The following is a 10,928-nucleotide window of genomic DNA, read 5'->3' on the forward strand; positions in this document are numbered from 1 at the left end:
ATGATTTGTCAGATGTAATGTAGGTGCTAACTACAAACAAATCTCATTACATCATAACAATGTTATGTGTTGTAAACATGTATGTAACGCTGTGATCGTACCCTCTCGATGAAGTTGCACAGTGCAGAAACAAGTGATAGAAGGGCGAAGTGGCTGAGACAGAGACACCATTCACCCTATTGCAAGACACCGTACCATCAAAATTATTCTGAAGCTGTTATTTTAAGGTAAAAAAAGGACGTAATGTTGCTTTAATAACAAAATATACCAGCAGAAAGTCTATATTCTCTGTGTTCAAGGCCACATACTGGAAACACTTTTTATGTAAGTGCTCGGAAATGTCAGGTGCTTCCACTTAACAGCACCAAAGCAAGACACAATCCCTGATTTTGAATCTTTTGTAGCATAATCAATTATTTCAGTAAGTTGGATATTCAAGAATTCAGGAACAAGCTGGGTGAGCATGCAAAGCAAATCTGCTGACAAACAACGCAAACACGCAAAAAGGTGGGCAACCAAACGAGCCTCTGATGTCAAAGGACCACTGGTAACCAAATCTGCTCGTGTTTCTTCCTCGCTACCGGTCGGGTTTTTGCATGAAATGACATGACAAAGTGACAAAAATTTCCATGAACGTTCTCAGCGCACAACCTGAGCTCCTTAACTGAGGTGGTTTTGCAAGGTTTCAACATCAAGAGAGGTAAGTCTGTGTTAAGAATGTACAGTCATTTGAATTATCCCGTAATGTAGAGTACAGAGCAACACAACTTATGCTGTAATTGATTAATCTAAGATTATTTAATCATCTGAGAGTTTTTGTTAATAAAATGTCATTTTTATTCTTCTAGGTCACAGATAAATGGCGTGGCTACGAAGCACCATCGCCTTCATTGGTAAGGACATTTAATAACTTACTGGTTTTTTATACTATTGATGGTTGTTGAAGGATGAAAATAACACAGTATGATTTTTTCACAGGGATACTCCTTTTGTTTCAGAAGTCTGCTCAGACTCGTAAGTAATTTGTGGTTACTGCTTTCCAAAACACACAGAAATGTGAAGGCTTTGTAAAAACATGTCTGTTTGAGTAACATATAGTCATATTCACAACTTTTGATTCTGAGAGAGTTTATTAATAACATCCCTAACCCTTAACCCCTCTGTGTTAGTTACTGTACCATTGAAATAAAATATTATTTATTTTTGATATTGCCAATGTTGAATTAGCGACGTATGTCATCACTGATTGATTTTTTTGTTTCTAAATGTTATTATTAATTCTTAAAAAAAGCTCCCAGTGTGCAGTTTCTATGTGTCACAGAGGTGTTTCAGTTATGCAGCAATTCAAGACCCCCCTGCTTCTCTTTGTTAAAGTATGTTTGTGATTTATAGTTTCTGCTTTTTTTCTTTCTTCCAAATTTCTGCCCCAAGCATCACAGTGGTACCACCTCATCACTGACTCGCTGACCTGGTACGAGGCTCAGAGCTTCTGCAGAGTAAAGTACAGCGACCTGGCCACCGTGAACAACATGGATGACAAGAATGAGCTGGACAAAACGCTGGGCGGTCGTACGACGTACAGCTGGATCGGGCTTTTGAGAGGAGGGACTCGTAGGTGGAGGTGGTCTGACGGCAGGGGCACAGCGCACTTCACAAAGTGGGATGACGGTGAACCCAGTAATGACGCAAACAACGAAAGGTGTGGAGAGATCTCTCAGACAACCAGGTGGAATGACATGGCGTGTGGAGAGGAAAACGATTTTGTGTGTTATGAACGTGAGTAAAGAAGACAACGTTCTGTGATTTTTGTGGCAGATGTAAAAGTGAGAGAAAATGTGCTTTAAAAACATTGCACTTGACTTCCTGTGACGTCATGGCTGGGGCAGCAGCCTGATTTCTAAGCTCCCTGAGGAGAACTTTTAAAACTAGCCAAACCATAACTAAACTTTCTATTTCCTGCACAAACTACTCACTATAATCTACCCGCAATGTCTGGCAGCCGAAAAGACACAGAGAAGAAGGGCAAACCACCGAAAAAAGACGAGCAACAGAATCCAAAAGACGTGGAAGAAGAAAACATGGCGACAGTGCTAGCTGAGCTGCGTACATTACGAAAGGAACACGCTGAAGCCTCTAAAGAAACTAAAAACTCCTTAGCAAGAGTAGAATCCGCACTTGCTGAAATGGATGAAAGGACGACAAAATTGGAACGACGAGTGGACGAATATGAACAGAGGCAGAGTGATACAGAAGACAAAACGCAAAGAAATGAGCGAGCCCTTCATTACTTGCTACAAAGAGATGCTAGCCTGTCAGCAAAATGTGACGACCTAGAGTCCAGAGCGAGACGGAATAACGTTCGTATATATGGAGTAAGAGAAGATGAGGACACTCGCGGAGACATGCTGAGTTTCATAAAAGATCTCATTCGAACCTCATTGTCACTACCAGAAGAGCCCAGTTTAAATATAGTGAGGGCACACCGCTCACTGACTATGAGACCGAAAGATCCAGCAGGCCCCCCGAGGTCCATCATCGTTAGATTTCTAGACTACAGAATCAAAGAAATGGTAATCCAGGAAGCATGGAAACATCGCGGAGGAGTGTCATACAAGGGGCATAAGATTTTCTTTGACCAGGACTACACGGCAGACGTCCAGAAGAAACGAAAGCAAGTAAGAGACGTGATAAAACTGCTTAAAGAAAAGAACATCAAAGCTCAGTCGCCATTCCCTGCCAAGCTGAAAATTCACCTGGAATCCGGAACCAAGATTTTCGCGACCCTCGCAGATGCAGCCGCAACACTCGGAGAGTTGGGTATCCATGTTCAACTAGACGAACGGGAGATGCTTCGGGCCGAACTTTTGGAAAATAACTGGACTGAGGCTTCAACATCCAACAGAGCGAATTTAATGACTAACGCAGATCTGAAGAGCATTGTTTATGGAGGCCGTTAATGGACAGACGAAATTGAACTGTGAGTAACGATCTAAAAAAAAAAAAAAAAAAAAAGAGAAAAAAAGGGGGGGAATATGACACGATACGTTTTAACATTATGTTTGGCTAGTTTCATCATTTAAAGTTACTCAATAAGGAATGATTGGTCTTCCTCAATGGAGGTTTTTTGTTTGTTTGTTTTCTTTTCTTCTGCGGTGGCAATAGGCCATCTCATAGGTGACTTCAGCGTAGGCTATAGTTGCAACAGCACTGTGTGCTCATCCCCGGAGAGACATGTCACAACTCTCCGTCCTTGTTCAGACTGATTTTATGTTTGTTAGAACAGTCGGGCTTTTGGAAGTTTGTTTTTTTCTTGTTCTATTTGTGTGTTCTTGTTATCCACAATGGTGGATGTTGTTTGCATCTTTTACAATTAAGCAGTCACATAAGGTGCTTTGTAAACACGGGTATGGACCTACAATTGGAAATTTCATGTTAATTCTGAAGGACAAAATTATGGGATATAGTTATCCACATGGATAACCTGACTATAGTGAGTTATAATGTCCATGGATTAAACCATCCTATCAAAAGGAAGAAAATATTCTGTCAGTTAAAAAAAATGCAATGCTCAATTGCACTATTACAAGAAACCCATTTACCAGAGAGTGAGCACTTAAAATTAAGAAGGGAATGGGTCAGTTTAGTGTATAGTGCATCAAATGGGAGAAAAAGAGGGGTGGCTATTTTAATTAACAGAAATTTGGCTTTTAGTACAGAGAAGGTGATACAGGATAAATCAGGTCGGTATGTCATGGTTGTTGGGATGGTTGGAGGGACAGAGGTATCTATATTGAATGTATATGCCCCAAACAAATATGATCCAATGTTCTTTAGAGACATCGCTAACATCATTGCAGGCAATTCAAAGGGGATATTAATAATAGGGGGGGACTTCAATGCAGTGCAGGATGGGAAAATGGATAAGATACCCATAGAAAAGGGATCTCAGTGCCCCAAAACAAAAACCTTAAACAACTTCATGTCTGAACTGGGTCTTATAGACCCGTGGAGATCTAAAAATTCAAAAGGAAAAGATTTTAGTTTTTTCTCAAATGTGCACAATAGCTATTCAAGGATTGACTTTTTCTGTCTCCCCCAACAATACATATATAAAGTAACAGATTGTGTGATTGAACCTATAACTCTGAGCGATCATGCTCCCATTGTGCTGAAAATAGATCTAGGTAAGCACTCTTTTTTCAGATACTGGAGGTTAAACGTATCACTGCTGAACAATTCTGAGATAGTAGAAGAGCTAAGTAAAACGCTAAAAGAATATTTTGAGATCAATGACAATGGTGAGGTCGATCCTTCAGTTCTGTGGGAGGGAGCAAAGGCAGTTATTAGAGGAAAAATTATACAGATATCCTCAAAAATTAAGAGACAGCGACTCAAGGAACAATCAAACTTGGAAGAGAAAATAAAGCTTTTAGAGACACAACACAAAATCACAAGAACTAGTAACATTGCTACAGAACTTAAGGAGGTCAGAAAAACTTTGGACAAACTCTTGTCATACAAAGCAGAAGGGGCCTTAAGATTTTCCAAACAGAGATATTACGAGATGGGGAATAGAGCTAGTCGCCTTCTAGCCTTCCAGCTTCGTAAAGCTCAAGCCAATCGTACTGTTTCCAAGGTTTGTCACCCTACACTGAGAAAAACAGTATCTCAACCCAAAGACATAGCAGATGCCTTTGCATCATTCTACCAGAACTTATACAAAGAACCCAGTTTGCAAACATTGGGAGAGGATACTGAAACCTTCCTCACTGGTTTGGATCTCCCCACATTATCAGAGGAAGCTTCAAAACAGATGATAACACCAATTACAGAAATAGAAATAAGAGATGCTATAAAAAGATTGAAAAGCAACAAATCTCCAGGAGTCGATGGACTTCCTGGAGAATTCTATAAATGCTTCATAAATGACTTAGCACCTGTACTAACTAAGGTATTTAGATACTCCCTGTCCCAGAACAACCCTCCGGAGACATGGTCACAGGCCATTATATCCGTGATTCATAAAGAAGGGAAAGACCCAACACTCTGTGAGGGGTACAGACCCATTAGCTTGATATGCAACGATCAAAAATTACTGACAAGCATCTTAGCACATAGAGTTCAGAGACATATTACTACTTTGATTAATCCAGACCAAACAGGGTTCATTCCTAACAGGCAAGGTGCTAACAATATAAGGAGAACTCTGAACATCATTACTTGTGCTAAAAGAAACAAGCAAACATCAATGCTAATAAGCTTTGACGCACAAAAAGCATTTGACACTGTAAAGTGGGACTTTTTGTACAGAACGCTACTTGTTATGGGTTTCCACCCAAGATTTGTAGATTGGGTCAGGGTTATCTATAGAAATCCAAAATCACGTGTCAGAGTAAACGGATGCTGCTCTGAATTCTTTGACCTACAGAGGGGGGTGAGGCAAGGGGACTGCCTTAGCCCTCTGCTCTTTGCTATAAATATTGAACCCCTTGCAGCATCTATAAGACAAAATGAGGGAATAAAAGGCATTAATGACATGGGTAATAAGGAGCACAAGATATCTCTTTATGCCGACGATATCCTCACTTATATAAGTGATCCAGCCCTTTCTGTTCCTGCACTGATAGACACTTTAAAGAAATATGGAGAACTCTCTGGTTACCAAATTAACCAATCAAAATCAGAGGCAATGATGTTAGTTGGACATTGGCCAATTCAATTGTCAGGAAGGCTTGATTTCCGCTGGTCGCAAGAGTTTAGATATCTGGGAATTATTATAACAGCGGACCTATCAAAATTATTTAAAGCCAACTATGGGAAATTGATGGGCCACATAAAAGCGGACCTTACAAGATGGGAAATCTTACCACTATCCCTGATAGGCAGAATAGAAACTATAAGAATGAACATTTTACCTAGGTTGCTTTTTCTTTTTCAATCATTACCTATCTATGTTCCTGCATCCACCTTTACTATATTGGATAAATGGCTGTCTCAGTTTATTTGGCAAGGCAAGCGACCCAGACTTAAATTTAAAAGACTACTCTGTCCAAAAGACAATGGAGGCCTGGACTTGACTAATTTGAAAAAATATTATTGGGCAGCCCAACTCAGATCAATGGTTGCTTGGATATCCCAAGACACTGACACTGTTTGGGTTGGAATGGAGCAGAGTGAATGCCCAAATTTGCCATTAAATTCAATTCCATTCTTAAATCAAGATATATGGGGGAAAAAGAAGATAGTTAATGTATGGAGTAAAAATACCTTAAAAATATGGTCAATTGTGAGGAAAAAACTACAACTTCCCATAACCATTTCCAGAGCTATCATGATAGCAAACAACTGTGAATTCTCCCCAGCTAGGCTGGACAAAGGATTCCTGAAATGGAAGGAAAAGGGTTTAGTAGTTTTGGATCAGCTGTTTGACGGTCCAGTCCTAAAATCATTTGAACAGCTTAAAGAGAAATATGATTTACCTAGCCAGGACTTTTTTAGGTATTTACAAATCAGGCACTATTTACAAAAACATCAAGAATGGGAAAAGCTCTGCTCTTTGCCAACAAAAATAGAACACTTCTTTATATCAATAACTAAAGGAATAGTAAAGACAAAGTTCATATCACATATTTACAAGATACTGCAGGAAGAGCTTAAAGACAATAACTTAGATATTAAACAAAAATGGGAACTAGAAATGAATACAATAATCCCAGATGAGCAGTGGGAGATGGCATGTAGTCAAGGACATAGGGCAACCAGCAGCCCAAACTGGAAGGAATTTGGATGGAAAATTAAAATGAGATATTTTAGGACTCCATCTATAATATCAAAATGGAGCAACACCCCAGATTGTTGCTGGAGAGGTTGTGGCTTGGTGGGAGACCACACACATATATTTTGGGACTGCCCAAAGATATTAGAATACTGGCAAAATGTACAAGAAGAAATAAGAAAATGTCTCTGTATAGATTTACCTCTTGAACCATCACACTTTGTGCTGGGGGTACTGCCTGCCGATCTTGAAGAGCATACCGAAGTATGTTTGCTGAGAGTCCTTCTTTTAATAGCGAATAAAGTAATCACAGCCTCTTGGCTGAAGCCACACCCTCCAACAGTTACACAATGGAGGGATAGAATCCAGGACGTTTACAATATGGAGTATACAACAGCATTGGTGCAACTGAAAGCAGATGTATTCCTAAATAAATGGTCACCCATTGCCTTACACTTTCACCTGATATGAATGATATGCAGATTATTATTATTTATTTCTTGTGGGTGTGGGTGCTTTGCCTTTTTTTTTTTTTTTTCTCTTTTTTGGCTTCTCTTTTTTTTTTTTTTTTTGATTTTATTTATATATATATATATATATATATATGTATATTATATTCTTATTATTTAATTAATTTGTTTATTCTTAAAGACAGCGATCATCTGCATTGTGAAACCAAATGTTATATGTAGGAATGTGATACCGCTAGGATAAAGATCCTACCTCACATTATGATTAGGATGAAGATATCTATGGACTGTTAACCTTTTAGTAGACTCACCTGTGGCATCTTACTGTAACATATTGTACATACTGTATGACTGCACTTGATAAATGGAAATAAAAAAACAAGTTCTAAAAAAAAAAAAAACATTGCACTTAAACTCAAAATGTAACTGCTTCTGGTCAGCCCTGTCGGCTTCAGGATTAAGAACCACCCGCTCCGAGTACAGATACAGATAAGCTAGTTGCTTGAAAAGATACAGATAACAAGTGTGCTTGCTCCTCCCCAGTGAATATCGATTCATTTAAGAGAACTGGGAATTATTGCTCACTAAAACTTGATTTATTTTTCTGCGTTGAATCTACGCCATACCTACGGCGTAGCTTCTGCGTAGGTTCATGCCCTATGCTGTTGCCTGATGTGCAACTCCCCAGAAATCTAACTGCACATTGCAGAGACATGCATCATGGCTGCCATTGGTCCACTTTGCAGAATCACATTGTCTGGCTTCTCCTGCGGCTCTTTGCGATGGTGCTAATACAATGTTTTGTGACCTGTAGTTTCCCCAGTAAACACACCAACCCCCTCAGCTGTTGCAATCCCTCCTGACCGTCCAGCTGCTGCTGAGGGCCGACTGCTCCACTACAAGCAGCCCGGTGGCAAATGCTGGCTCACCAAAAAAGAAGTCGTTCAAGTTTTATGTGTATGCAGAGGCAGCCTGTCCACTCATAGCCCAGAGACACAGCTGTGAGCTGAAAAGAGTTGGTGTGTTTAAAGGGGAAATGATAACAAACCAGAGCACATGTATAAATGCTCTCTACGACGTAGGTCACTTGCGTAGGTTACGGCATTGACTCTGCGTAAAGCCCACGTGCAACCGGAAATCAGCCTTATCACACCAACATCATCAACTTCAAAAGGAATTTAAAATAAATTGACTTTCAACTTGTTATCATGCAAAAGTGGACATTTCCCTTAAATTTCCATACAGTTTACCTTCCTGCAAGCTACTCTGTGATGTAAGAGAACAGCCTCTTTGCATGTCCCTCTACTTTAAATTTAAAGCCATCTAAAGGAACCTTTTTTTTCTTACTTGTAATCTCTTGCTTGGACCCTGCTTGCTTTGCAGAAGAAACTGAACCATTTTTCCATCTCCCCGTTTGTCTCTTTAGGCCAGTCGAATGGCAATCCCAAGTATGTGCATTACAGGGACGGAAAAAGCTGGGTGGCCAGTCAAGAGCTGTGCAGAAGTCAGCACACTGACCTGGCCTATGTGAGCACCTCCTCGGAAAATTCAGAAATCGCAGATTTAGTCAAATCATGGACGGGCATTATCGGGTTCAACAACAAGGCATGGTTTGGTCTGTTCAACGATGCCTGGGTGTGGTCAGATGGAACACAAAGCTCCTTCAGGTACTGGCAGAGCGGCATGCCGAATAGTGGACACTGTGCTTCTGTGTCGGTGTCACAGCAGGGACGCTGGGTTGATATTAACTGCAACAACAAGGCTGCGTTTGTCTGTCAGGGAGGTGAGTGACTGAAATGCCAACTTCATACATTTGTAATATAGCAATATTGGAGCACTAACCCAACGACGGTCCTGTATTATCAATATTTTTATTATTACCACGGATTATATGGTTATTAAAAGAAGCAATGTGTGAGATTTGGCCAGACACAGGATGTTTTGGCTTCATTTGGGAGAAAGTGGAGACACGTCCCTCTTGATATATGGTTTACAGCTTGTTTCTGCTGCCCCCATGTGGCCAAACGAACTAGACAATTACAGGTTTAAAATCATGTTTACTTTTCAATCCTTGCTTAAAAAAGTTGTGGATCATTAACAGAATGACTCTGTTGGGATGCTGCAGGTCTCAGAGTGAAGAAGATGGTAATAAGGATAAAGGTGCGCTCGGATGCAGATCTCACTGACTCTGCTGTCAGTGATGCAATCATGAAAAAGGTAAAAAAAAAATATATATAACCGATTAAATAATGCTCATGTATAAACCTCTGCATTTGACCTTAACCATTAGTAACAACTTTTAAATTAACAGCTAAACAGACACAGAAAAAGATGATTTATCTACTCAGCTTTATAATAACTTAGAGATACATTAACGTGGTTTTGGCTGCAGGTACAATTGGTGAGTGCGACAGTAAAATAAAAACGGTTGTCTTTTATCAGTTGGAGACGCGCCTGAAGGATCAGTTCGTGACTGACTTCAATGTCCGCTGGCGAAGTGACAAAAGCGGAGTCATCTTCCAACGTCATGAGCAGTTGGAGGTCGCTGAGAAGACGGGTGAGTGTAGCCTCCTAATCTTAAAACACATCTTTTAACTTTACTATTTGACTTTACGTTAAACGAGAATATTGTCGTACTGTTACTTGAGTAAAATTCTGTATGTAATGGAGTATTTCTACACTGTTGTGTTGCTACTTTTACTTAACTTAAGGATCTTCTTCCACCACAGCAGCTCACTGATTAACATGTTAAATCTCATTTGTTTAATCCATGCAAACACCAAAGAGTCATAGAGCAACAACTTCCTGGACTAAACTGCTGAGAGCCAAAAAATGCTCTCTATCTAATCTGTCGTTGTAAAATAAAACGTATACAACAAGTGAACTTTAAAGTTATTTTAGCCAGGCTAGCTGTTTCCCCTGTACAAGCTTTCTGCTAAGCTAAGCTAAGCTAAGCTAACCACCTGCAGGCATGAGAGTGGTATAAATAATCTTTTTGATCTCTCTGCCAGAACGAAAATAAGCAAAACCAAAAATGCTGAACTATTCCTTTAGTCAACAAACTTGGAAAAGAAATGTCACTTTCATATTTGGTTTCCGTATTATAAATATTCCCTCTGGCATTTTGGTTAATTTAATGAATTTTAGTGTTTTTTACTGAGTTATTATCTAAAAACGTTTTTCTTTCTCATTGCAGGATGCTGATTATGAAGCAGAGGTGCCCACATTGTTTCAATACAACTGTTGGGGTTAAAGTTGGTTGACTTGTACTGTTGAAGAATTAAGAGTGATCACTTTAATACTGTATAATAACTTCTGTGTTTTTGTGTTCTCTATGTGACATTTATTTTTAATGTATATTTCTCTATATGCATGCAGTTTATTTCTCTGTATCTGTATCCACGCTGTACTTTATACCAGCTGCTATATAAATACATTTTACTCACTGTACTGACTTACTAACCTATTAAAGATATAGTATGTAACATTTCTGTGTTAAAATGTCAAAAAACAATTAGACCTCTGTATACTTTGTTGAGTTGTGTACTTACATTATCCCAAATGTTTTCCAACGATGTTTGAACAGAATAAAACTTTAAATCCTGACCTCGTCTGTGAACATCTGTGCCAGAGTCACTGCATTTTTTAATTGTTTGTTTTTGTAATATCTACAGAAGTGTATG

At 39.3% G+C, this 10,928-nt stretch overlaps 1 protein-coding gene across 1 annotated transcript; it reads left to right on the forward strand.

The window, feature by feature from the left end:
* Window positions 1-808: 808 nt before the first annotated feature.
* Window positions 809-10,851, forward strand: LOC311251489 (macrophage mannose receptor 1-like). The gene is made up of 7 exons (XM_084343945.1): window positions 809-893; window positions 979-1,014; window positions 1,432-1,776; window positions 8,672-9,028; window positions 9,371-9,462; window positions 9,688-9,802; window positions 10,442-10,851. Exons 1-7 carry the CDS (start codon window positions 860-862, stop codon window positions 10,447-10,449), a joined length of 987 nt encoding a protein of 328 aa, XP_084200071.1. The 5' UTR covers window positions 809-859; the 3' UTR covers window positions 10,450-10,851.
* Window positions 10,852-10,928: the final 77 nt, after the last annotated feature.

Source organism: Pagrus pagrus (assembly GCF_965226575.1).
Source record: "Pagrus pagrus genome assembly, chromosome: 22".
NCBI classification, from domain to species: Eukaryota; Metazoa; Chordata; class Actinopteri; order Spariformes; family Sparidae; genus Pagrus; species Pagrus pagrus.

Excerpts from the sequence above, each read along its gene's own strand:
- LOC311251489 (XM_084343945.1), top strand. The coding sequence starts at position 860 with ATGGCGTGGCTACGAAGCACCATCGCCTTCATTG. Across the intron at positions 1,015-1,431 it reads TCAGAAGTCTGCTCAGACTC|CATCACAGTGGTACCACCTC; the intron begins GTAAGTAATTTG and ends TTCTGCCCCAAG. Across the intron at positions 9,463-9,687 it reads GTGATGCAATCATGAAAAAG|TTGGAGACGCGCCTGAAGGA; the intron begins GTAAAAAAAAAA and ends GTCTTTTATCAG.